Consider the following 25,808-nt stretch of genomic DNA (forward strand, 5'->3'; position numbering starts at 1 on the left):
TATATGTTTTATTGAGTTCATGAAAGTACAGTTCATCCATTGGCCAGGAGCTACTCCCACTATATTTCGTACCTTAACTGGAAGTAGGTCAAAGTTGTGAATATTATTGCATCAGAATGGAAGCATCTCCAAGGAAATTCCCAGCCTTTGGCAAGCTCATGACTGAATACCAATTTCTTATTCCGTGAGTTATGCTTCCACACATCTCAAAGTGTTCTGAAATTATGTAAATGTGATCTGCTGAAACTTTAGACTGTCCCACCCCCATGACCTTTCATCCCCCCCACCCAGCCCAGGCCATGCCCAAAATCCAACTGTGTTACAGGGTTTAAATAGAAAGAATGATAAAGCTGCATAAAAACAAAAACAGTTTACTAAGACACAGGAAAAGTAGATTATCACCCAATAAAGCACAGATCACACATTCAACTTAAAGTCAGCTCATACAAAATGCTGGAAGCAATTGCAATAGCACATTTAATTAGTTCAATTTCAACATCCTGCACTCCGTTTTGGTGAAGCCTGCATATTTATTAAACGGAAGTAATAATTGATTTGAATTATAACAAAGTCTTTTGCTGCTATCTGATGAAAGGTCATTGACCTGAAATGTTGGTCCCAATGTTTACCAAGCCATGCCGTCGGAGCGGAGGGAGCAGGAGTAATGGATGGGAAGCCTGGACTTACAGGTAAAACATGGGTCTCATGCAGCCAATTGCAATCCAAAAGTAAATTTGGCCGAGGAAACTTCTCCACCAGGAGCCAATGCCATTAATATGGATCTTAGTACAATATTTCAGCAGTGACAATACATATTGCTTAGCAGCTGTACAACACATCTTTCAAAACTAACCCCAGTTATACCAGCTGTTGCCAGAACAGTGTCTGAAGGTGCTCAAGAGACTCTATCTTCCAAAACTAGGTTTCCTTCACTGATATTTCTCCAAATATCTCCTTTGGTGAGACTGGGTCAGGTTAATGTTGTATTTCCATTGAAAGTGGGCAAATTGGGAACTTAAGGCATGGGGCCATGCATTGGATAGTGATTCAATTCCTGACATTATTCAATTGCTATTTTCAGCCATGTTATTGTGACAGGCAAAAGTCAGGCAGGTCGTCAGAGAAGGGAGTTCCGGTCAGAATCAGCCATTCCAAGGCTGCTCTGCTGGGAACGTCCTCATTATCAGTTGACCGCAGCATTGTCAGAGATCCAGAGGCTTGTCACCTTCCAACTTTCTCAGAGAAGCACACCCAAGTGGGGCCAAAAAGTTGAGAAAGGAAGGAAGAGAAATGTGGATCTTGCTATAAATATGCTTCAGTCATAACAATATTGTTGATCTGGACTTTAGACCTTTCCATATAGCCCCAACTGCTGATTAAAGGTTGGTTGACAGCCCTTTTTGTTTGCATAGCTAGACTGACTATCACAAATTTTGCCTCACACCGTCAAAGCTCCATTTTGCACACCAACTGAGAACTGAAACTAACATGCCCATCTAGTGAAAAGAATTGAGTTCCTAAAGCTTTCCGATCAAAACGTCTGTTTAAAAATAGTGATCCTATTAATAGATCAGCTTTAACTTCATTCCACCTCCAGTTTCATGGATCTCCAACTGAAAGAATTGATTATTTGTCAGATTCACAGCCAGTAAAACTTAGTTTGGTAATAATAATGACAACTTGTAGCAAATTGGTTTGGTAGCACACAGCCAAACAAATGTGAAAGGAGAATAAGACTTAAAAAAAAACTTTAACCCCTTCAGGCCTGAATTCTCAAGCACTGCAATACTTGAGATTTGAGTAGGGTTTAGACAACAATATTATATTTTGAGTTCATGCTGTCTGAGTTGGATTTTTGACTGTGTACAGATGATACCAGTAGATGGGAGTTCGCTTCTTTACCAGGAGCCACTGCATCCTCTCTGAAAACAACATATTAAACCATTAAAAATGTGTAAATACCAATTAGTTCAATACCAACATTTAAGGTTTCCACATTGTATTTCATTTGTGAACTCGGAGTCAGTAATAAAGTGGTCATTTAATTGAGGAGTTCACAAAAGCAAAGTTCAAATGTTTGTTGACATCAATTAACCTCAGGGATAAAATTCAGCCTTCATCATCATTCTTAGACCTCCAGTATTTCATGTGACATATTTATTATGATCTCTGAGCAAATGAAAACAATTTGGAGACGGATGAAGTAGCTGGAAGGAGACAACTTGGCTTCAGACTGTGAAGCATAAACCAGGGGACACAAGTTTAAGATGAAATGTTTTGATGGAATTAGTAGATGTAAGAAAGGTCTCCTTGAGGAACAAACTGCCAGCAAAAAGTACCTAAGGGCTGAATAGTCCCAGATTTGCACTAAGAGCTGTAGCAGCCGGGAAAAATAACTTTTTACCTGCCGACTACAATGATGGCTTCTCACGCCACATCAATTATGCATCCCCAGGAAACACGTCGTTTTGTTAGTGGGCGGGCTCTCATTCACCCGCCACACCTTCACCTCACCGCTACCTCACACTGGGCACTAAATTTTAAGTGCATCTGGGTGCACATCTCTCAGTGCATCCAGTGCAGGGCTGCTGCATGGAAGGCACGGCCCGGAAAGGCATGACGACTTCAGCCCTCAGGTTTAATGACGAGTCACTCGAGTGCTTTTTCGATGTAATGGAGGTTACCGTGACATCCTCTGCACGTGACATCCTCTGCACCCACTCAGGCCGCAGGATGGGCAGCAACGTCACCGGTTTGGCTTAGGAGGTGGTGGCAGTGGTGGTCAGCGAACACCCTGCAAAAGTGTACAGCCACCCAGTGCCAAAATGGATGAATGATCTCCTCCGTTCCGCCAGGGTAAGTCACTCTTCCCATCACTCTCAACTCACACATTCACAAACCGAGCACACATTCACAGGGCCCTCACTCACTGCCACTACAAGGAACATCATCATTCACTCTCTCACAAAAAAACTTCATTGTCCTCATCTCATCCATGGGACCACTCACTGACACACCATCCAGGCGTACTTATCATCTGGCCTGGCAGATATCCTGCTTACACTCTCTCCATCTCTATTCATGCAGGACAAGCTGGCACACAAAGCAACAAAGAGAGGTTGCAGACCGGTGGAGGAATGCCTGAAATCAATTTCCTCATGGACTTTGAAAACAGAGCCATCCAGCGATGACCTGGACCATTCCTGTGCTGACGGTGAGGTTGGTGGTGCTCTATCATGTGAAGGTCTAGCAGTGCAACATCCACCAGACAACTTTGCCATGACTGATGTGTCCTGTTTCACAGGCCACTGCCATGCACTAATTATCTCTCTTTGCTTTCACAGGCACATCTGGGAAACAGCCGACAGAGTTCACAACCCAGGGCCTCCAGTCAAGAAACGTCTGAGGAAACTGAAGGCACCTTCATTGAAGTCCCATCACAGCGCTCACCCACACCCTCCACCATCACAGAGACACAGACCTCGGTGGGTCTTAGCTTTAGAGTAGCCTAGGGATCACAATCTGGTAAGCACATCGCACTTTGTGATCTACAGCAGGCAAGGGCAGGGACTTCCCAGGTCTCTGGCACTCAGACGACTGCTGGAGGCCAGAAATTTGCCGAGTCCGAGTTAGATGACGAGCCTCTGGACTCGGTCATGTCACAGTTGCTGGAGCTGCAAAGGCAAACTCAGGAACATCAGGAAGGGATGTCTGCGGCAGTCCTCAGGTTGCAAGGCACATTGGAGGAGTCTGTCCACCTTCAATCTGAGGTGATAGCGCCGGCATGCCAATGCACCCAAGGTCAACGCCAGTACGATGGCGGCTGCTATGAAGACCTTGGTCCAGGATGCCACTCCCGCACTGCTGCATGGGCTGAACTCCATCATTGATGCCATAGTCCGTCTCCTACTGTGTGTGTGTGAGAGACGGGTGTGGGTCTCACTCCTGCCTCCCCTTCTCCTCAAGGAGTCAGCCTGGGGTCCTTGTGCACCCATAGCGGAGAGGATCAGCAGGTGCACACCCCGGGGCCATCCACCCAGATTCTAGCTCATCTAAAGTCTAGCCCATCTAAATCCCGTCTTCCTGTGACCTCAGCAGCTCCAGCTCCACAGGATGAAGGAGGTGTCACTGACACACAGCATGACCCCAAAAGCAGACCGGGGCCTTTCAGGTTTCGGCCGTCCAGAGGACGCCCGCCAAAATCATCACAGACAGTCAGCAGGCTGCATTCACCTCTGCTCTGGATGTCTAGGGTGCACCAAGACATAGCGGCAGGGTTAGGAATGTTAAGGAGATCTGGTTACACAGCTTGGGCACAGGTGTTAATCACTTCTACACAATGTTCACTATTGTAAATAAATGCCCAAGAATGTCTCCCTGCCTATGGCCTCTTGTTCTGATGAGCAGTGTTCATGTCACTTAGGTGTGAAACCTTTCTGCACAAGATAAAGGCAAATGTCTTAGTCCAGGGTCTCTTCCCTGAGCTTTGTGCAGCCTTCAAGCCAAAGTGATGCTCCGGCCTCATATTCCCTGGAAATATTACTGATCCCTGCACCTCGATGGTGCTAGTTATTGCTGCCAGGATATTGTGAGCAGGAGTCACAGAGTTCCGTCATCCTCTCTGTGTACTGTCAGCACCTTTAAGGTGGGGCTGGCTCCTATCTCATCAGCATCTGTAACCAGTGACGCTGTGCTGAAGGATGATAAAGGATCAAGTGCTTTTCAAGTTTCACGGTTGTGTCTCCAAGATATGACCCTGATCACAGAGCACAAATGAGCTGCCCTCAGCCTGACAGGAGCCAGACATTCTCAGATCCTATGTGAAGGTCTATGGAGCATCCTCATTGCATGTGTCATTAACCTCCGGGAATCAAGCAACTATTAGGGCATCCACTGTGTCTCCATGATAAGAGCCTTATCACAGTAGTTATGTGTGCTGCCATAAGCCAGACTGAAGTCAAACGGTCACAGATCCAATGTGAGGATCTATGGTGTCTCCACACTGCATGTCATCATCATCCTCCACTGCTGCATGGGTGTCATCAACCACACCCTCTGTGGGTAGCCCCTGTCCGTGAGGAGCAATCCCCAAAGCCTCTGTGGACCGTGGAAGATGTCAGGGATCTGTGACTGACTGAGGATGTAGGAGTCATGCACGATCCCTGGAAACCATGCGCAGACCTGCAGGATGCATTTGTGGTGGTCACACATTCAGCAAGTGGAAGCGAGTTGACCATGTGTTGCAACGGAGATCTGAGCACCATGTGAGTGCAATCGATGGCTCCCTGCACCTGCGGGAAACCCGAGATCTGGGCAAATCCTGGCTGTCCTGACTGTCCTGACTGTCCTGGTCCTGGGCAAAATGCACAAAGTTGTGTGCCCTCACAAAGATGGCGTCCATCACCACATGGATGCATTTGTGGGTGGAGACTTGTGATATCCCACAGTGGTCACCTGTGGAGCCCTGAAAGAAGCCACTGGTGTAAACATTCCACGGGCAGTGGATCTCCCATTCCATATACCCATGGCACCAAATCCTGCAGTAGCTGGCAGATGTGATCGACCAGTTCCCTAGACATGTGCTGTCTTCGACGGCACTAGTTCTCAGTTATCTGCAGGAATGAAAGGCGGCCTTTATAGACCCTGGGTCTAGCTAGGTGCCACCCAGTGATGGCTCACTGTGGTTATTCAGTGGCGTGTGCAGGAGCCCCAGCTGCTCATTCTTCCTGAGGTTGCTGCTTCTCCCTCTGCACAGCCAGGCACCTCCATCACTGTCTTCTCCATCGTCTCCGCACTCTGTACGCCACGAGGCATACAGCTGGTTTCATGCTCCTGATGTACTCCTCCTGCAGGATGAAATAGAGAGACGCAGAAGTTAGCATCGGTGTTCTAAGAGCCTCGACTGGTTAAGCCTGAAGGCCTCTTAACGCATCCCATAGAGTACTGACAACCACTTGGATGGCCAAAGTCTATCGCGCTCCATGGCTTCCCGAAACCCTACCCCCCTCCGACCCACTCCACCTGACCAATTGGTGGCAGCTTCACCAGCTGGACTGCCTGCTGTGCTCTCAGCTCAGGCACAGTCATTCTCCTAACCTGCGCTGCAAGGCTGCACTGTTAGCTTGAACCATGGGAAAGACTGGTCCAAACCGGGATTCTGACATTGCCAGGAGCTGTGAGCGCCTCCACCAGTGACTGCTCCATGCCCAGCTTTAGCAAGGAGATTGTACAACATGTGCAGTCGTCCAATTGTCCTGCAATTCACTAAAATGCTCATTAATTTGCAGTCTGTGCCTGAGGGGTAAAAAGTTCTGGAGCACTTGATGGCACTTTCATGCCTCTATGTTGCTAGAGTGGGCAGATAAGCTAGAGGCCCGAATCCACAAATACCAATGTGGCTGCATCTGAACTGTCTCAGTTGCAGAGGAATGGTCACTTTATACAAGGTTTCCCTAATGTGTGGCCGCTTCCCTCTCCACCAACCCACACATGCTTGTGCACTACCTTCAACTGCTGGGCAGCCCTTGCCCACACCACCAGCTCGCCTCATCTGCAGAGCAGTCCTTGCCTCCCCCCAAACGCCTCAATCGTGAAGCCCAGCAGGCAACCATCATGAGCACTGCGCATTGTTACAGTGCACTCACCTCCGAGTTCCCCTCAAAGTACAGCCCATGAAGTGCAGTCATGCCAACGTGATCAGATGATCCTGCATGGGGGGAATGATTCTAGCGGGCTGGCCGTATAATAACATGCAGATGTATTATAATGAGGTTCCTGACACTATCACAAGAGTTGAGACATGTCCATCACTCTTAAATACACTTTTATTAAATTTTTAAAAACCTACATGAAACCTCATCCTGCCCATGGATGAAACTTCAGGCTTTTTCTATTGCCCGCCAGGACTCCTGGCCTGCCCGCCAACCTTAATTACTTAATTACTTAATTATTTTGTTAATGGCCTCAATTGGCCATTGACAGGTCAGCGGGCATGCAGCCGATTCGGCTGAGGCCCCGCCTACCTGAAAATTGAAATGAGGCGGGGTGACGCCGGGAGTTCCGCCCAATGTCATCTCGAATCATTTTACGCGTCGGCAAGCATCCCCCCGCTCGCTGACCGGGAAACAGGCACAGAAAATTCCGCCCTAAGGCTGTGTCAATTTTTTTGTCTTTATTCTTTCATGGGATGTGGGAGTTGCTGACAAGGCCAACGTTTGTTGCCCATCCCTAATTGCCCTTGAACTGAGTGGCTTGCTAGGACATTTCAGAGGACGGCTAAGAGTCAACCACATTGCTGTGCATCTGGACTCATATGTAGGCCAGACCAGGTAAAGATCGCAGCTTTCCTTCCCTAAAGGACATTAGTGAACCAGATGGGATGTAAGAATAATTGATGATAGTTTCATGGTCATATTCTAAATTATATGAAATAAATTTAAATTCCACCAGCTGCCAGAGTGGAATTCAAACCCATGTCTCCAGGGTATTAGCCTCAGCCTGTGGATTGCAAGTTCAGTGCCATAACCACGACGCCAACATCTCCCCCTAATGAGAATGTTAGGGTGGAGTCATCCCAGATTTGCACTAAGCGTGAAAAATGACCTTTTACCCGTTGGCCACAATGGCGGATTTTCACACCATATCGTCCCCTTCCTGGCATATTCATAGGAAACATACCAGATCGCTGGTGGGCGGGGTCAGGATTGCCCGCCATGCCAGGATCCCAGCGTTCCCTCGCTCCGGGCGCCATATTTAAAGCGCACAAAAGCACAGCCTGCTTCATGTCTACAGACCAGCACTGCTCCAGGTGACCGATGGTCCTGAAAACAAAGGTGACTGCAGCCCTCAAATTTAGTGACGCCTCTCTGGGGCACCTGCTGGATGCAGTGGAAGGCCATCGCGAATGTCTCTAACCCCGCTCTGGCCACATGAGGTCCATCAGAGTCACCAATCTGGCCTGGGAGGCAGTGACAGCGGCAATCAACGCCAACAGAACATGTAGGCGTTCAGCCATCCAGTGCAGGAAGAGGATGAATGCTGTCTGCTCCTTCTGAGTCCCTTTTGCCCTTTTGCCTGTGCCCCCTCAACATTGTCCTCTGTCAACGCAGGGGGAGCAGTTATAGCCCACAGGAGGACAGCCAAAGCAAGCTGGGGCCCTCAAGGCCTCGTCTCTCCAGAGGATGCACACCAAAGTCATTAAAGGCAACAGGGCCAACCATTGCACAGGCTGTCCTCCATCGCTGCTGTGGATGTCAGGGCAGCACCTAGAAGAAGTGTGAGGCTTAGACAAGTTAAAAAATTCTGATCACGGTTGGTTGCACGGGTGAACACATTTTGTCACTTTATAATTTGAAAATATATTCACTTTCACAGAATCACAGAATCACACGGTGCAGAAAAGGCCTGTCAGCCCATCGAGTCTGTACCAAATCGTTGAATAACGTGTAATGGTATCTTTTAGCTTCCTCTACAGGCTTTGAGAATTCTCCCCCTGCATTCTGCACCTCCCCCTCCCCCCACTGCCACTAGCAGTTCAGCTGCACGCAGCCAGACCACGAGTGATTCTGGAGGGAGAAAAGTGTGTGTATGGCAGGGCCTTTTGGAGCCTCATGCAAGCTCTCTCCCAAGCACGCAGAGCCTCCATCCATCACACTCATCTCTCAAACATTTTCAATGCTGCCTGTTGGGGATCTTTTTCAGTTGTTCGTCTGAGCTGACCTGCTTCTCCGCACATCCACTGATCACACTCCCATGCAGCACAAGGCTCCACTCACTTTCGATTTGTGCAAAATGGTTGTAATAAAGTTTTTGATTAGCACCCCATCCTTTCCCCTCCTCCAGTCACCCATGTCCTTTCCCCCATCACAGTTGACCCCCGCCCCTGGCATCACTTTCCATTGCCCACCATTACCCTACAGCCTGAACCGAACCCTTGTCATTCCAGGATGTCTAAGTGAGCATGCACGTTCTCTGCATTCCTGAAAATCCCATCCCCATCACAATGATCTCCCTGACCTCCTCCTTCCCAACCCTAGGGTCCGTGTTTGCCTGTGTGTCCCCACCAACCGCAGTCACCGCCCCTTCTACCGGTACCAATGTACCCTCACCCTCTCACCCTACCAGCTCCCTCTGCCCATCTCACACTCACCATTCCCTCCCACCATGCCCACCCTGAGTTCGCTCCCCAGGAGATAATCATTGGCTTCACAGACCCCTCCCTTGCATATTCACCTGGACATTCCACCCCCACCCTTGCTCCTTCCTCCACTCTTAATCACTCCTCCCCCATATTGCCTCCCCCTCCAAACTCCCTCATGCCTCCGGACACCTCCCTCCCTCTGAACTCCCTCCCTTAGACCTTACACCCCCCTTATACATACCTCCCCACCCAAATTCTATTCCCCCCACCCACCCGCCTGTTGCCAACGGGAGTGGACGATTCAAGCCTTAGGATCTTAATAATAATTAGAATCTTAGAATGATACAGCACTGGTGGCCATTTGGCCCATCACATCTATGCCTAGTCTTTAAAAGAGCTATCCATTTAGTCCCACTCCCTGGTCTTCCTCTGTGGCCTATAAATTTTCTCTCTTCAGGTTCATATCCAATTTCCTGGTATGACTGAATCTGCTTTCACCATATGTTCAGGCAATATGTTCCATATTACAACAAATTACTGCATAAAAAAACAGCTCATGTCACCTCTGGTTCTTTCACCTATTACCTCTGTGTACTCTGTGTTCCAGCCTTCCTGCCACAGGAAACAGTCTCTCTTCATTTACTCCATCGAAACCAGTGAAGATTTTGAACACATCTACCAAATTTCCTCTTAACCTTCTCTGCTGTTAAGGAAAACAACCCCAGCTTCCCCAGTCTCATCATAAAGCTGGAGACCCTCTTCCCTGAAATCATTCTGGTGAACTTATTCTACCCCCCTCTAAAGCCTTAACACCCTTCCTAACATATGGTGCCCAGGATTGAATACAACACTCCAGCTGAGGTCTAACCAATATTTTACAAAGGTTTAACATAACCTCCTTGCATTTGCACTCTAGGCCTCTATTTATAAAGCTATGGATCCCATATTTTTCTAATGGCTTTATCAACTTTTCCTGTCACCTTCAAAGATTTGTGTACACACACCATAGATCTCTCTGTTCTTGCACCTGACTTAAAATTTTGTAAGTTAGCTCAACTTACCTGTCCTCATTCTTCCTATCAAAATGTACCACTTCATATTTCCCTGTATTAAATTTGGGCTGCCATTTCACCATGTGTCTATGTCCTGTTGAAGTCAGCCATCACCCCCTTACTAGTACATTTAGAGAATCATAACACTACCAGGCAGATTCATCATGGTTTTGTGAAAGAGAAATTGTGTTTGACAAATCTATTATCATTCTCTGAGGATGTTACAAGCAGATGAATAAAGAGGAACCAGTGAATGTATCCACAGGTTTTGAGATATCTGCAAATTTTGAACTGCAAATTAACTTCATTAAAAAAGAAAATGCACAAATATCTTGTTGGAAATGGAATTGCTGTTAAGAAGGGTACTCTGCTTAGATAGGAATTTGTCTGCAAAACAAACATCCATGTGAGATTTGATCTAGGTTCAGAAGATCAAGATGTAGAAGCAGTTTTGGTGGAGATAAGAAATTCCAAAGAAAATAGTGGAAATAGTTTATAGGCCCCTTGACAGTAGCTATGCTGTAGGGCACAGTATAAAGCAAAAGGTAATGGGCACTTAAAAAAGAAAGCTACTACAATAATCATGGGTGATTTTCAACTTCACATAGATTGGACAAATCAAATTGGCAGAGGTAGCCTAGAGGATGAGTTGATAGAGTGCATTTGGGGCAGTTTCTTAAACAATACATTCTGGAACCAACCAGGGAACAGGCTATTTTAGAATATGTAATGTGCAATGAAACAGGATTAATTAATGACCTCCTAGTAAAGGATCCTCTAGTTAAGAGTGATCATAACATGATAGAATTTCACATTCATTATGAAGGTGAGAAACGGGGTTTCTAAAGCTAGAGCCTTAAACTTAAGTGAAGGCAATTATAAGGGTAGGAGGAAAGAGTTGGCTAAAGCAGACTAGGAAAATATGTTTAAAAAGATACGATGATACAGAAGCAGTGGCAGTTAAAGATACACATCATAACTCAAAATATATATATTCCATTGAGAAAAAATACTTTGAGAAGGATACACCATCCATGGCTCACTAAGGAAGTTAAGGATGGTATCAAATTGAAAGAAAAGTTGTACAATGCTGCGAAGATTAGTAGATTTGGGAACATTTTAGAAACCAGCAAAGAATGATGAGAAAATAATAAAGAGGGAGAAATTACGGTATGAGAGAAAACTAACAAGAAAGTCCTACATTGGAGACTGATAATGAAGGTAAGAGCCCATGGGATCCAAGGCAATTTGGCAAATGGATCCAGAATTGCCTGAGTGGCAGGAAGCAGAGGGTGATGGTAGAGGGGTGTTTTTGTGACTGGATGTCTGTGTCCAGTGGGGTTCCACAGGGATCGGTGTTGGAGCCCTTGCTGTTTGTGGTATATATAAACGATTTAGACTTGAATGTAGGAGGGTTGATCAGTAAGTTCGCAGATGACATGAAAATTTGTGGGATGGTAAATAGTGAGGAGGATAGCCTTAGATTACAGGAGGATATAGACTGGCTGGTCAGATGGGCTGATCAGTGGCAAATGGAATTTAATCCGGATAAGTGTGAGGTGATGCACTTGGGCAGGACAAACAAGGCACGGGAATACATGATGAATGATAGGACCCTGGGAAGTAGCAAGGATCGGAGGGACCTTGGTGTACATATCCACCGGTCCCTTAAGGTAGCGGGACAAGTAGATAAAGTGGTTACGAAGGTATATGGGGTACTTGCCTTCATTAACCAAGGCATAGAATATAAGAGCAGGCAGATTATGCTGGAATTGTACAAAAAGCTGGTTAGGCCTCAGCTAGAGTATCGCGTGCAATTCTGGAATCCGCATTATAGGAAGTATGTGATTGCACTAGAGAGAGTACAGAGAAGATTTACCAGGAAGTTGCCTGGGCTGGAGAGTTTTAGTTAAGAGCAGAGATTGGATAGACTGAGGTTATTTTCCCTGGAGCAGAGGAGATTGAGGGGGAACATGATTGAGGTATAAAATTATGAGGGGCATAAATAGGGTGGACAGAAAGGAACTTTTCCCTTTGGTGGAAGGATCAATAACCAGGGAGCAGAGACTTAAGGTAAGGGGCAGGAGGTTTAGACGGGATGTGAGGAAGAACTTTTATCACCCAGAGCATGGTGGGAATCTGGAACTCTCTGCCTGAAAGGGTGGTAGAGGTAGGAACCCTCATAACATTTAAGAAGTTTTTGGATTTGCACTTGCGATGCCATGGCATACAGGGCTATGGGCCTAGAGCTGAAAAATGGCATTAGAATAATTAGGTACTTGTTTGAGGGGCACAGACTCGATGAGTCGAAGGGCCTTTTTCTGTGCTGTAGCCCTCTATGACTCCATGACTCTAAATCTAAAAATAAACAGTAAAAGCTTCTGCAAGTGTACAAAAAGGAAAAGAGCAGTGACAGTGAGCATTGGTCCCATATCGGGTGAAACTGGGAGATTAATAATGGGAAGCAAGGAAATGGCACTTTCAACAAGAATTTTGTATTTGTCTTCACAGTAGAAGACACAAGATTAGTAGAAAAACAGGGGACAAAATGGAGTGATGATCCTAAAGCAGTCAGATCATTAGAGAAAAAGTGCTGGGACTAAAAGCTGACAAGTTCCCTGGACATGATGGCCTGATGCCTTTAAAAGAGGCGGCCGCAGAGGTAGCAGCTGCATTGATAATCTTCCAAAATTCCCTAGATTCCGGAAAGGTCCTAATAGATTAAAAAACAGCAAATATAACATCTCTATTCAAGAAAGCAGGAAACTATAGGCCAGTTAGCCTAACACCTGCCATGTGGAAAATGCTAGAATCTATTATTAAGGAGACAGTAATAGGACAAATAGAAAATCATAATACTACCAGGCAAATGCATCATGGTTCTGTGAAAGGAAAATCATGTTTGACAAATTTATTAATGTTCTCTGTGGGTGTAACAAGCAGGGTAGATCAAGGGGAACCAGTAGATGTAGTGTAATTAGATTTCCAAAATAAATTTGATAAGGTACCATAATGAAGGTTACGGCACAAGAGCTCATGGTGTTGGGGTGAGATATTAGCATGGATGGAGGATCAGCAAATTAATGGGAAACAGAGAGTCGGGATAAATGGGTCATTTTCAGGTTGACAAATTGTAACTAGTGGAGTGCTGCAGGGGTCAGTGCTGGGACTTCAACTATTTACGATCAATATTAATGACTTGAACGAAGGGACTGACTGTATTGCATCCAAATTTGCTGACGATACCAAGACAGGTAGGAAATCAAGTTGTTTTGATGATGCAATGAGTCTGCAAAAGGATATAGATAACTTGAGTGGGCAGAAATCTGGCAGTTGGAGTATAATGTGGGAAAATGTGAGGTTATCTACTTTGGCTGGAAGAAAAGAAAAGCAGAATATTATTTAAATGGAAAAGGACTGCAGAATGCTGCAGTATGGAGGAATGTGGGTTTTCTTGTAAATGAGCCACAAAAAGGTAGCATGCAGCTACAGCAAGAAATTAGGAAGGCAAATGGTATACTGGCCTTTATGACAAGGGGAAATAGAGAGAAGTCTTGCTGCAACTGTGGGGGGAATTGATGAGATGGTATCTACAGAAATGTGTACAATTTTGGTCTCCTTATTTAAGGAGGGACATACTTGCATTGGAAGCAGTTCTGAGAAGGTTCACTTGGGTTTTCTTAAGAGGAAAAGTTGAGTAGTTTGGGCCTATACTCACTGGAATTTAGAAGAATGAGAGGCAATCTTCTTGAAACATATAAGATTCTGAGGGGGCTTGGCCAGTTTGCTGCTGAAAGGATGTTTCTTCTCGTGGGTACAACTAGGGGCTGCAGTTTAAAAATAAGGGATCCCTCATTTAAGATGGAGATGAGAAGGAATGTCTTCTCTCAGAAGGTCATTGGAATTCTTTTTAATTTATTTCTCTTTCTGTATCTAATTTGACTCTAATTCACCCTATTTCCTTCTCTGTTGCTCACTCTGTTTCTTTCCTTATCCTTAAGTCTCTCTGGTTAAGGCAATAGACTGCAGGTCATTTCATTCACCCAGATCCAAGGTGGCTAGTTGACCTTGCCTTTGTTATCAGCTCACACTTCGACAAGCAATGCTGGAAAATAATATTGAGCTGCAGATGAGGGAAAATATCCACCCCATGGAGCATGCTGAGATTGCTGGCTCCAGCAACTTCAGGCCCAATGTCCGGATGTCCCAGGGGTGGGAGATTTTCAATTCCCTAGCCCAGGAATATTGAAGCCATCTATAAATATCCAAACCTCAATTCATGTCCGACAACAGGGGTCTTGGGGCTCTTCCGTCTGTGGCGAAGTAAGTAGTACGTAACAACAGCAATCAGAAGCAGAGCTATGAGGGTAGCAACCACAGCTCCAACAACCACTCCAGCTTCATTGTTCACTGTAAAGGAGGAAGAAAGATCACACACAAAATTCGTTGGTACTCGAAGGATGGGTCATACAATTAACAAAACACTCTATCTACTCAGTTCCAATTCAGACTGATGAGATGGATATCACCTCTCTCTTACAGATATAAGGGTAATTCATTTTCAGTGGTCACAATCAACTAGATCAGAAGCTACTCCCAGGTCAGGAAGACCATTCAGCCCATCTTGAATACATCAACCCAGAACAACTCTGCTATTTATTGTTGCACCTCATTGTTTCTTCAATTGTTCTACTTCTTTACTTTCACATTTTATCCATTCCAACCATTGATCACTCTCTGCTTGGAAAAAAATCATCTGATATCTATCCTAAAATTTGTTTTTGCCAGTTTGCTCCAATATCACCTCAGCCTATACCCACTGTTTAATTTAAAATAATATCCCAGATTAACCTTTTCCATACCATTTACTATCAATATATATCTACAAGATCACCTCTCAGATGCCTTCCATCTAAAATGAACAATTTTCATCAGTATATTAGCCTTTAATTTTGAAAAATGCCCCAGGGCACATCAGATGTGCAATTAGACCAAAATTTAAAAATGGCTATAAAGAGAAATATTAGCAATGACCAAATGCTTGGTCAAAGAAGTGAGTTTTAAGGGGAAGCTTAGAAGTTTTGGGAAAATTGAAATTAAACTAATTTCTGCATATTAATAACTACATATTTATAATTGAAGTTGAGAACCCCTAACCATTTCAATGTCAATGTGCCTGTGTCGCCTCGCTATATCACAAAAAGAGAAAACTTTATATTGTCAAAGATGAAGAGTTGTTTGTCACAGTATACTGAAAGCAAAGCTTCATGACAAGTTAAAAAAAATTGAAAGTCACAATCAATTTTATGACCAATCATTTGCTATGTTGCTGAAATAAAAGAAAGGGGAAGACTTGTAGTTATATAATACGTTTCATGACCACCATATGTCTCAGAGCACTTTTCAGCTAATGAAATGTTATAGTTTGTGCTTAGAAATAGTTTGGAGGACAAATTTGGTTGTTGCTCTGATACTTGGAGTGCAATGAAGTATGTGCACATTGTCTTTTTTATTCTTTCATGGGATGTGGGCATCACTGGCAGGGTCAGCATTTGTTGTCCATCCCTATTTTCTCCTGAAACTCAGTGACTTGCTAGCTCATTCCAGAGGGCAGTTAAGAGTCAACCACATTGCTGTGGGGCTGGAGTCACATGTTGGGCCAGATCAGGTAAGGATGGTAAATTTCCTTACCTAAAGGGCATTAGTGAACCAGGTGGGTTTTTATGACAGTCAGTGATGGTTGACATGGTCACTGTTACTGAGACTAGCTTTGTATTTCAGATTTATTAGTTGAGTTTAAATTCCACCATCTGTGGTAGGATTTGAACCCCTGTTCTCAGAGTATTGGCCTGGGCCTTTGGCTTATGAGTCTCTACCACTACACCATTGTCCCCCTTTAATACAGCACAAGCTTTGATGGAAATTGAAGTCACCTCTGCGGAAGGATGGGAACCAGGTAATGTAAGTCCAAGGGCTATTTATTGATTTTCTCCCAGAAAGTCCTCTCCTGTTGGTGTTGACCACTTACTCTGATAGTGGCTATGTGTGAACTCAGATCTCACGAAACACTGGCTGACTTTCCCTTTGCTAACTCAGAGCACTGAGGCCAGTTTGTGGTGTCCTTCCTTCCTCCGGATTGATTCAAAGTAACTCAGTGCAATTTGGTGCAGATTGGGAAATGAATCTGGAATCTCCTTACAAAAGTGAAATAGTGCAGACGCAGAAATCTGAAGTAAAAACAGAAAATGCTGGAAATACTCCATGGTTCAGGCAGCAGGGGAGAGAAAAACGAGTGTTAACATTTCAGGCCAATGATCTTGCGTCAGCTCTGACGAAATGTCTCACTAGTTTCAATGACATGCAGTGCCTGTAATTCAACAGCAGCATCAAATGAACTGAAGCTGTAAGAATTCCCCCAAAGGGTAAGAAGATTATTCTTTGTAAAACATTCCCTCTAACAACTGTGAACTCACAATACTTATGTTTTCGTGGATTCTGGTCTAATCAAACTAACAGAAGTGACAGCATTGAAGAACTATCAGGTCCGACACAGCACAAATGTTATGTCATGCAGGTCTCCCTTTAGGTTATGCCAATATAGCCTCGTGAAGCATTCCCTACTGGACCAACACGACATTCCTATTTCTCCCGCTGCCACATTCTGGGTGACAATGGCCATTAAGTCATCAATTATAGACAGCGTTGCTCACTGTTCACTAGTATCCTATTGTTCTGAAGTTCCTGTTTAACTGCGGGCGATGCACCTCCCGTTTAACCCAGTTCCACAAAGCAAAACAAAATAAGTATCCACTAGTGATTAGGTTCATATAGCACAGATTAAGGGCACATAATTAACCATTAGAAAGAGGATGCCTTTTGTTATTATCACATGGAACTAAATTAAATTCTAACCCCAGAAACAGAAGGGAAGTTTTCTAATTCTCTGCACTAGTTGTTCAAAATCTGATAAGATTTAACACATTTATACCTTGCAGTGGTGTGACATTAGGTGTTAGAATCTAGTCAGCTGCAGGTGCAATAGAATCAAATCCTATAGGCACGATGTAACCCTTTCACAATTAGTTCTAACAATGCAGACAATCTCAGATGGTGTTGAGTTCTAAATGAACTAATAATCGAGATAAGAGCTCCTCTAGCTCATTAGCTGTCGTGACATCATCAAACCTGTTAGCGCAGATTTCCTTTGTTCCATATTTTTAGTGAAAATCATGCAAAAACTAATCTTTGAACACAGCAAACTTTCAAAACCATGTTTACAAATTCGCTACATCCGGTGAATACCACATTAACACGTCTATGTTTTAATTATCAAAATTTTTTTCCCCTCAATTGGCTGAGTCCCTGCTGAATCTCACCCACACCATTCACAAGATGCTACAGGGCTGCGAAGTCTTGTTTCCCAAAAAAGAGCAAAAAAAAATTACGGTTATATTGCAAACTGAAAGATAGCTCAATGCCGTCTGTTTGCAGTGGCATTTGCTCGAAACTATTTTTAGGGCTATTTTTCTGAAAGGATTACGAGGCTAAACTCTGCAGAAGAAACCTCTCCTCACCTGTGACTGTGAGAACCAGCTGACATGATTGTTCCCCAAGGACGTTGGATGCCACACATCTGTAGGTTCCTGAATACTCCATTGTCAGGTTTCTCAGAAATAGAGTACCTTTATTGGAATCTACAATAATGGAAGAGAAGAAAAGAAATGACTGAAGTAAAACTCAAGATGCTCACAATCAAGGAGGAATCAAGTGAAATAATAAAGATCTGCCACTACAGTAGTAAACCACAGAGCCACAATCTAGTGGGTCCAGTAGCAGCAGGAGTAAACCATTAGATTCCCATTTGTTACGATACCAGCTGATGTTAATACTGGACAATCAGATCCCAGAGTGAAACCTGGCTTGTTAGAACCTAACTATTTTTTTTAGAAACTGTGGAGGAAAGTTACTGAGCAAATTCACAGGAGTCAGTTGATGAACTTTTAACGCAAAGGGTGGGATTTTCTCATCCACGCTCTAAATGTGGTGATGGGCAGGAAATGTGGCATTTTCCCCATTGAGTGGAATGGCAGCTTTTTGTGTCGTATTGCCCACTCCCACCTCATTACTGATGTGAAAACCAGAAGCACATCAGATTGCGGGCAGGCGGCCACTGATTCACCCACCCCGTCGTGACCTCAGTGGTTCTTTCCTCTGGGCGCCATATTTAAAGTGCATCCACAATCAGTCTTCTCAACATCTCCAGGCCAGGATAGCTCCAGGAAGACAAGACCACAAAAGGCAAGAAGAGCGAGGCTTCGATGGGTCACCTATTGGACACTTCAAGGCCCGGCAGGATGTCCTCTACCCCAGGAGGTCCACCAATGGCACCACTCCAGCTTGGGAGGTAGTGGCTTCAGCAGTCGGTGCAAATGTGGTGCAGAAAAGGTCTGCAATCCAGTGCAGGAAGAGGATAAATGATCTCATCTGTTCCGGCAGGGCAAGTCAACCTTCTGATAACCCTCAACTCACACATTCACATGCCCATCAGGACATAGCAAGATGACACTCCAGAGGGATCTCACACACTGCCAGCTGAAGGCACATCACCACTCACTCTCTCACACACACCTTCACATCTCCATCTGGTCTCACGTCCTGTGTACATCACGTCCTCATCCCGTCTATTGCTCCACTCACCATGCACACAAAGCAAGGATCAAATTTGGGAAGATGTGGTAAACCAAAGAGTAGAGTCAAGGCAAAAGAGAAAGGCATTATTATGGGAAATGAAAAGCAAACTGTGATAGGAAGGGATAGAGAGTACAAACCTAACAGTAAATCAACAGATGAAACTAGAGTTTATAAAAAGAATAAAAGGATAAAACTAAAAGCTCTGTACCTGAATGCATGTAGCATTCGAAAGAAAACAGATAAACTGAGAGTGCACATAGAAATAAATAATTACGATTTGATAGCCATTACAGAGACATGGCTGCAGGACGACATGATTGGGACCTGAAAATTGAAGGGTACAGGATATTTAGGAAGGGCAGGAAATGAGGAAAAAGTGGAGGGTTGATTCGGTTAGTTAATATTGGTATTAGCACAATAGAGAGGGATGATCTAAGTTCAGGAAACCAGGATATGGAAACGGTTTGGGTAGAGATGACAAATGGTAAAGGCAAGAAGCCACTTGTGGGAGCTGCGTACAGGTGCCTAACAATAACATGGTAGGGTTGAGCATAAAGGAAGAAATAATTGGAGCTTGTCAGAAAGGCACGGTGATAATTAAGGGAGATTTTAATTTACGTATAGACTGGAATAGTCAGATGGGCAAATATAGCCTAGATGAAGGGTACATTAAATGCTTTCGGGATAATTTCTTGGAACAGCATTTTCTGGAGCCAACCAGAGAGCAGGCTATACTAGACCTGGTATTGTGCAATGAGATCGGAATAATTAATAATCTCATAGTGAAGGCACCCCTAGGTAGCACAGACCATGATATGATTGAATTTTACATTCAGTTTGAGGGACAGAGAAGTGCTTTTGAGACTAAGTTTTTAAACTTAAATAAGGGCAATTATTAGGGCATGAAAGCTGAGCTGGCTAAAGTGAATTGATGAATTAGGTTAAGGGATGGCTCAAAAGAGATGCAGTGGCTAATATTTAAGTGGATATGTCAGAATGCACAGAATAGATACATTCCAATGAGTAAGAAAATTCCAAGGGATGGACATACCATCCTTGGTTAACTAGAAAGGTTAAAGTTGGTATCAAATGTAAAGAAAAAGCACATAATTGTGCAAAGATGGGTGGAAGGCCAGAAGATTGGACAGAATGTGAGGAAGAGCAAATAATGACTAAAAGACTAATAAGGAGGGAAAAATTAGAGTATGTGAGAAAGCTAGCTAGAAATATAAAACCAGATAGTAAGAGTTTTTATAAATATTTAAAAAAGAAAAAAGTTAACAAAGTGAGCATTGGTCCTATAGAAAGTGAGTCTGGAGAATTGATAATGGAAAACAAGGAGATGGCAATTAAATAGAACAGGTATTTTGCATAGTTTTCACTATAGAGGATACAAGTAACATCCCAAAAGCAGCTAGAAACCAGGAAATGGAAGTGCGGAAGGACTTTACAGGAAAATTACAGTCATCAGAGAAGTGGTACTGAGTAAATTGTTGGAACTGCGGGCTGGCAAGAGCCCAGGTCCTGATCGACTTCATCCTAGGGTCTTAAGAGAAGTGGCTAGTGAGATAGTTGATGCATTGGTTTTAATTTTCCAGAACTCACTAGATTCAGGGAAGGTCCCATTAGATTGGAAGATAGCAAATTTAACTCCTTTATTCGAAAAGGGAGGGAGACAGAAAGTGGGAAACTACGGGTCAGTTAGCTTATCACCTGTCACAGGGAAAATGTTAGAAGCTGCTATTAAAGAAGTCATAGCAGGGCACTTGGATAAGCTCAAAGTCATCTGGCAGAATCAACATGGTTTTGTGAAAGGGAAATTGTGCTTAACCAACTTACTGGGGTTCTTTAAGGAAGTAACGTGTGCTGTGGATAAAGGGGAGCCGGTGGATGTACTGTACTTAGATTTCAAGAAGGCATTTGATAAAGTGCCACATCAAAGGTTATAAAATCTCATGGTATAGGGGATAACATATTGGCATGAATAGAAGATTGGCTGGCTAACAGGAAGTAGTGAGTAGGCATAAATGGGTCTTATTCAGATTGGCAAGATGTGGCATGCCACAGGGATCAGTGGTGGGACCTCAACTGTTTATAATTTATATAAATGACTTGGATGAAGGGTTTGAAGGGATTGTTGCCAAATTTTCTGATGACACAAAGATAGGTAGGAAAGTAAATTGTGAAGAGGACATATGGAGGCTACAAACAGATTAAATAGGTTAAGTGAGTGGGCAAAGATCTGGCCCAATGTAGGTTCAATGTAGGAAAATGAAATTGTCCATTTTGGCAGGAGGAATAAAAGAGAAGCATATTATCTGAATGGTGAGAGATTGCAGAGCTCTGAGGAGCAGAGGGATTTGGGTGTCCTAGTGCATGAATCACAAAAGACTAGTATGCAAGTACAGCAAGTAATTAGGAAAGCTAATAGAATATTATCATTTATTGTCAGGGGAATTGAGTACAAAAGTAGGGAGGTTATGCTTCAGTTGTACAGGGCATTGGTGAGATCACATTTGTAGTATTGTGTATTGATCACCTTATTTAAGGAAAGATCTAAATGCATTGAAAGCAGTTCAGAGAAGGTTTACCAGACTAATACCAGGAATGGATGGGTTGTCTTATGAGGAAAGGTTGGACAGCCTTGGCTTGTATGTGTTGGAGTTTAGAAGAGTAAGAGGTGACTTGATTGAAACATATAAGACCATGAGGGGTCTTGACAGGGTGGATGTGGAGAGGATGTTTCCTCTTGTGGGAGAATCTAGGACTAGGGGCTACTGTTTAAAAATAAGGGGTCACCCATTTAAAATGGAGGTGAGGTGAAATTTTTCGCTCAGAGGGTCGTGAGTCTTTAGAACTCTCTTCCTGAAAAGGTGGTGGAAGCAGAGTCTTTGAATATTTTTAAGGCTGGGGTGGATAGACTCTTGGTAAGCAAGAGGGTGATAGGATATTGGCGGTAGGTGGGATGCAAATTTCAGGTTACTATCAGATCAATCATGATCTTATTAAATGGTGGAGCAGGCTCAGGGGCCTGAATGGCCTACTCCTCCTCCCTGTTCATAAGTTCATATTTACCTTGACATGTAACTGCTCACAATCTCTCCATTTGTCTTCATGCAGAATTAGCTCACATGCAATAGGAGGGAGAAGTCCCAGAAAGGGGCTGGAATGGCTGAAATTAAGGCCCTCACTATATATGAGGAGTGTGCCATCATGTTGGCCAAAGAGGACAGGGATCATACATGTGGCAACGGTGAAATGGATGACACCTACCCAAGTGAGGACCCTGCACCAGCTCATCCTCAGACAACCATACTGTGAATCCATTCTTCTATATTCCAGTTGTTTGTCATCCTTAAGTAATTTCTACTTTCTTTCATAGGCACCTCTGGAAAGTGTCTGAAGGCATTATCCAGCCAGGCCCTCATCTCCAGCCTTGAAGACACTTCAGAGTTAGAAGGAGAGGAGAGAGCACCATTGAAGACCCATCACAGTGCTCACCCACACCAGTGCAGAAACACACACCTCGGTGGGACCTAGTTCTGGAGTAGCCTGAGGGTCACAACCTGGTGAACATAGCACACAATCTGGTCCACAGCAGGTGGAGACAGGGACATCCGAGAGAGCTGGTGCTCAGAGGACTGCGGAGGCCAGGGTTCTGCTGAGTCTGCGTCTGATGACGAGCCTCCAGATTTGGCCCTAACTCAGTTGGTGGAGCTTCAGCGACAGTCACGGGAACATCAGCTAGGGTTGTCAGCTGCTTTGCACAGATTGCAACACACGATGGAGGAGTCTGTCACCTTCAGTCTGAGGTGATAACACCGGCATACCAACGCACCGAGGTCAACACTGGTAGGTTGGCGGCCGCCATAGAGTCCTTGGTCCAGGACGTAGGTCATGCACTGTTGCAGGAGCAGCATTCCATCACTGTAACCATTGGTGGTATCCATCAGCGGCTACGCAAGGAGGGGGCAGGGCAAGTCGACCTCACTCCAGCTTACTCTTCTCCTCAAGGAGTCACCCAGGCACTAGCATCTGGACACCTCAAGGCCATTCCACATAGGGGACTCTGGGAGTATCCAGCAGATCTCAATCCCCTCCTGCTCCACAGGCCAAGGATGGGGCCCAAAGTAGGCCAGGGGCATCCAAATCTGCTATGATTGCTTTAGTGACAGCTTCTAACATTTTCCTCCAGAGGATGTCACCAAAGTCATCACAAAATCATGGTGTAGCAGTCAGCAGGCAGCCTCCACCTCCACTGTGGATGTCGGGGATGCACCAAGACATAGCAGTAGGGTTAGGAAAGTTAAGAAATATTAGGAGTATGGCGGTGGCACGGGTGATAACCATATGCCGTATACCTTGCACTAATGAAAATAGAATAACATCATTTCACAACAGTTGTGTTGTTGGCCATCAGGTGTGACATAATGGCCCCTAACTTATCGCAAATATTGAAAGCAGGTGTTTCAGGCCGATGTGGTCAGCTTCCACATCGCCACAGTGTATGTGCTTACTCATATCATTTCCAACATTATTGATGCCTCACACACACAATAAGCTGAACTCTTCGATGAACCAAGCTTTCAAGATCTGAACAATGTTTCAACCAGTCCCCGGGCGAGGTCCCCCAATTTATTAACTTCCCGAAAGGGACCCAAATTTTGTTATGCTCCCGGGTGAGGAGGAATGAACTGGCTCCCCTTCTTTATTCAACCCCCCGCCATCTCAGTGCATCGCAAAAATGTTAATTTAAAAGGGATCCCTTCCCCCGTATATCTTTTCCCAGTCCAAATGTATTTATTGTTAGGAACTAATTTAACCAGTCTTTCTCGAGTCAAGGAAAGATTAGTTATTAAAACACGAGAAAAAATAAATAAAAATACAATACACATACACACAGATCAGGAATGAGAAGTTAAGAGTCCAAATAAAGGTTTTTAAATATATATGAATCAGTTTTTGGCTTGTTCGTGAGGCACAGGTGACGATATATTGCAGCCCTTAAGTTCGATGGTTCCAGTAGAACTGCCTTTGGCAGTTTTGCAGTCAGTTTGCAGACACTTGATTCTGCAGGGTAGCTGAAGAGGCTGTCCTATTTCCTTTTTGATTGTGGCTTCTGCAAAGCCTTGCCTCCAGCAAGAGAGAGAGAGAGAGGCTTTACCTGCAACTGCAGGGGTGACTCATTGGCCTTTTTATGCTTCACAGCAAACTAGCACACACTGAACTGCTCTGCAGGTAGCTTTTTAAACCATTTTCTCTGTGTATGTGAGGAAATAGTCGCCTTGCATCCATCTCAGAGCTATTTACACATTCTGAGATATAAATCAACAGGAGTTGGATTTTGGGGTGATTGCTGAGATGTGCTGATCAGCCTTTTGTCTACACAACTACAGGAGATTAAAATTCAGTCTTTTGCATCTTTCCTATTCCCCTTTTAAGTATCTCTGCTTGAAGAAGGCCTGACATCTCTTCAGATGTAACATTCCATGTTCTCTCAAGACAGATGTGTCAGTATAATCCACACAGAAGTTTTCGAGAAAGAGGTCACTTTACATTATCAGCCATCTTTTGCTTAGTGTCCTTGCTTGTATTTCTTTAAAAATACACACATCTTCCTTAAAAAAGTTCAATATGCCTGTAAGTAATTTGTGGCTGTAATCGGCCTGGCATGACAACAAACAAATTTCTGAGATGACTCAAAGGTATCAGGAGGAGATAGTGATCCTCAATTCCACAGTTGGCGAAGCAAAGCAGCAGTTGGAAAAATTCAGCCAGGTGTACTGCCAGGCAAAACAGCAGGCGGAAAAGGCAGGCAAAGAAGTTGCGACCTTGAAAGACTCCTTGAAGATTCAATATGTAGCCATGGAAAAACACGAGGAGCTAAAAAAGATGTTGAAGATTACTTCAGAAAAAGCTGTATTGGAAATATCAGTAGCAACAAAATGAAGCACTGAAGCCTAGAGTGAGTTGGTAAGAGGTCAAACAGTTGAAAGAACAACTGATTGTTCTTCAAGGTCAAATGCAAAAGAAGTGCATTACCATTTAGCAATATAAAGAAATGAAGGCTGTCTTAAACAGCAGCAGGGAAGCACAGCGTGAGAAACTCGAGGAAACTCTACTGAATTACAGGAAACGCAAGATGAAACAAGTGAGCTTCGCAAAGAAAAGGTAAACCTGGTGAAAGATGTGTTGCAAGCATTCCTCAGGACAATGTTTATTCTTCTGGAAAATTGCGAGGAGAGGCAAAATGAATGTAACATTACTCTGAACAAACTGAAGAACCTGTTGGCAGTGAAGACTCAGCAATATTCAATATTCCTAGAGGAAGCCGAAAACTACAAGAAAGAGACTGAAGAACTAAAGAAGCAGTTGAATGGAAAAGAGGAGGCATTGAAAGGAAAAGCCGTAAAGCTTTTCAAGCTGCGAGTGGATAAAGAAGCCATCAGTAACACAGTTACAGAACTGAAACAAGGTAAAGCATCACCGGAGAAAGACCTGGCCAACAGTGAAACCAGAATGAAGGACAAGGACAAACTTCTGTTGCAGACAGAGAAAGAAAAGACTGAATAAGATCGGAAAATGTAAATCCGACACTGAAGTGCACGGAACTAGAAGAAGAAAGAGCACTGGGTGTCTCAGATGTTCTGAGAACCATTGAGCTGAATGAAAAGATTCATAAGCTTCCAAAACAATTTGAAAATAAAACAGCAAAAAAATGTTTGGCTGAGATTGTGAAACAAGTGGAAATGAAGATTCCATTTGCCAAATGTATGTGACCAGCAAGAGCATGGCAGACACCACAGAAAAAGAAAATTTGAGCCACTCCAGGAACGAACAGAGTGCACATTCCCCTTAGAAGGAAGGGACAAACCCACAATATCTGAGAAAAAGTAGAGGGGTTGTTAATAAAGAGAAACGCAACT

The 25,808-nt window shown here is 44.1% G+C and overlaps 1 protein-coding gene across 1 annotated transcript in view; it reads right to left on the reverse strand.

Moving 5' to 3' along the window:
• Positions 1-430: 430 nt before the first annotated feature.
• Positions 431-25,808, reverse strand: part of LOC121269585 (V-set and immunoglobulin domain-containing protein 2-like) — a 71,892-nt gene continuing 46,514 nt past the window's right edge. The window contains exons 7-12 of the mRNA XM_041174286.1: positions 24,667-24,765; positions 22,713-22,838; positions 19,934-19,946; positions 17,766-17,885; positions 14,463-14,601; positions 431-1,922 (exon numbers count right to left, since the gene is read on the reverse strand). Coding sequence (XP_041030220.1) covers positions 1,808-1,922; positions 14,463-14,601; positions 17,766-17,885; positions 19,934-19,946; positions 22,713-22,838; positions 24,667-24,765 — 612 coding nt within the window. The 3' untranslated portion in view covers positions 431-1,807. The remainder of the gene's footprint in view (positions 1,923-14,462; positions 14,602-17,765; positions 17,886-19,933; positions 19,947-22,712; positions 22,839-24,666; positions 24,766-25,808) is intronic.

This window comes from Carcharodon carcharias, chromosome 25, assembly GCF_017639515.1.
Source record: "Carcharodon carcharias isolate sCarCar2 chromosome 25, sCarCar2.pri, whole genome shotgun sequence".
Lineage (NCBI taxonomy): Eukaryota > Metazoa > Chordata > Chondrichthyes > Lamniformes > Lamnidae > Carcharodon > Carcharodon carcharias.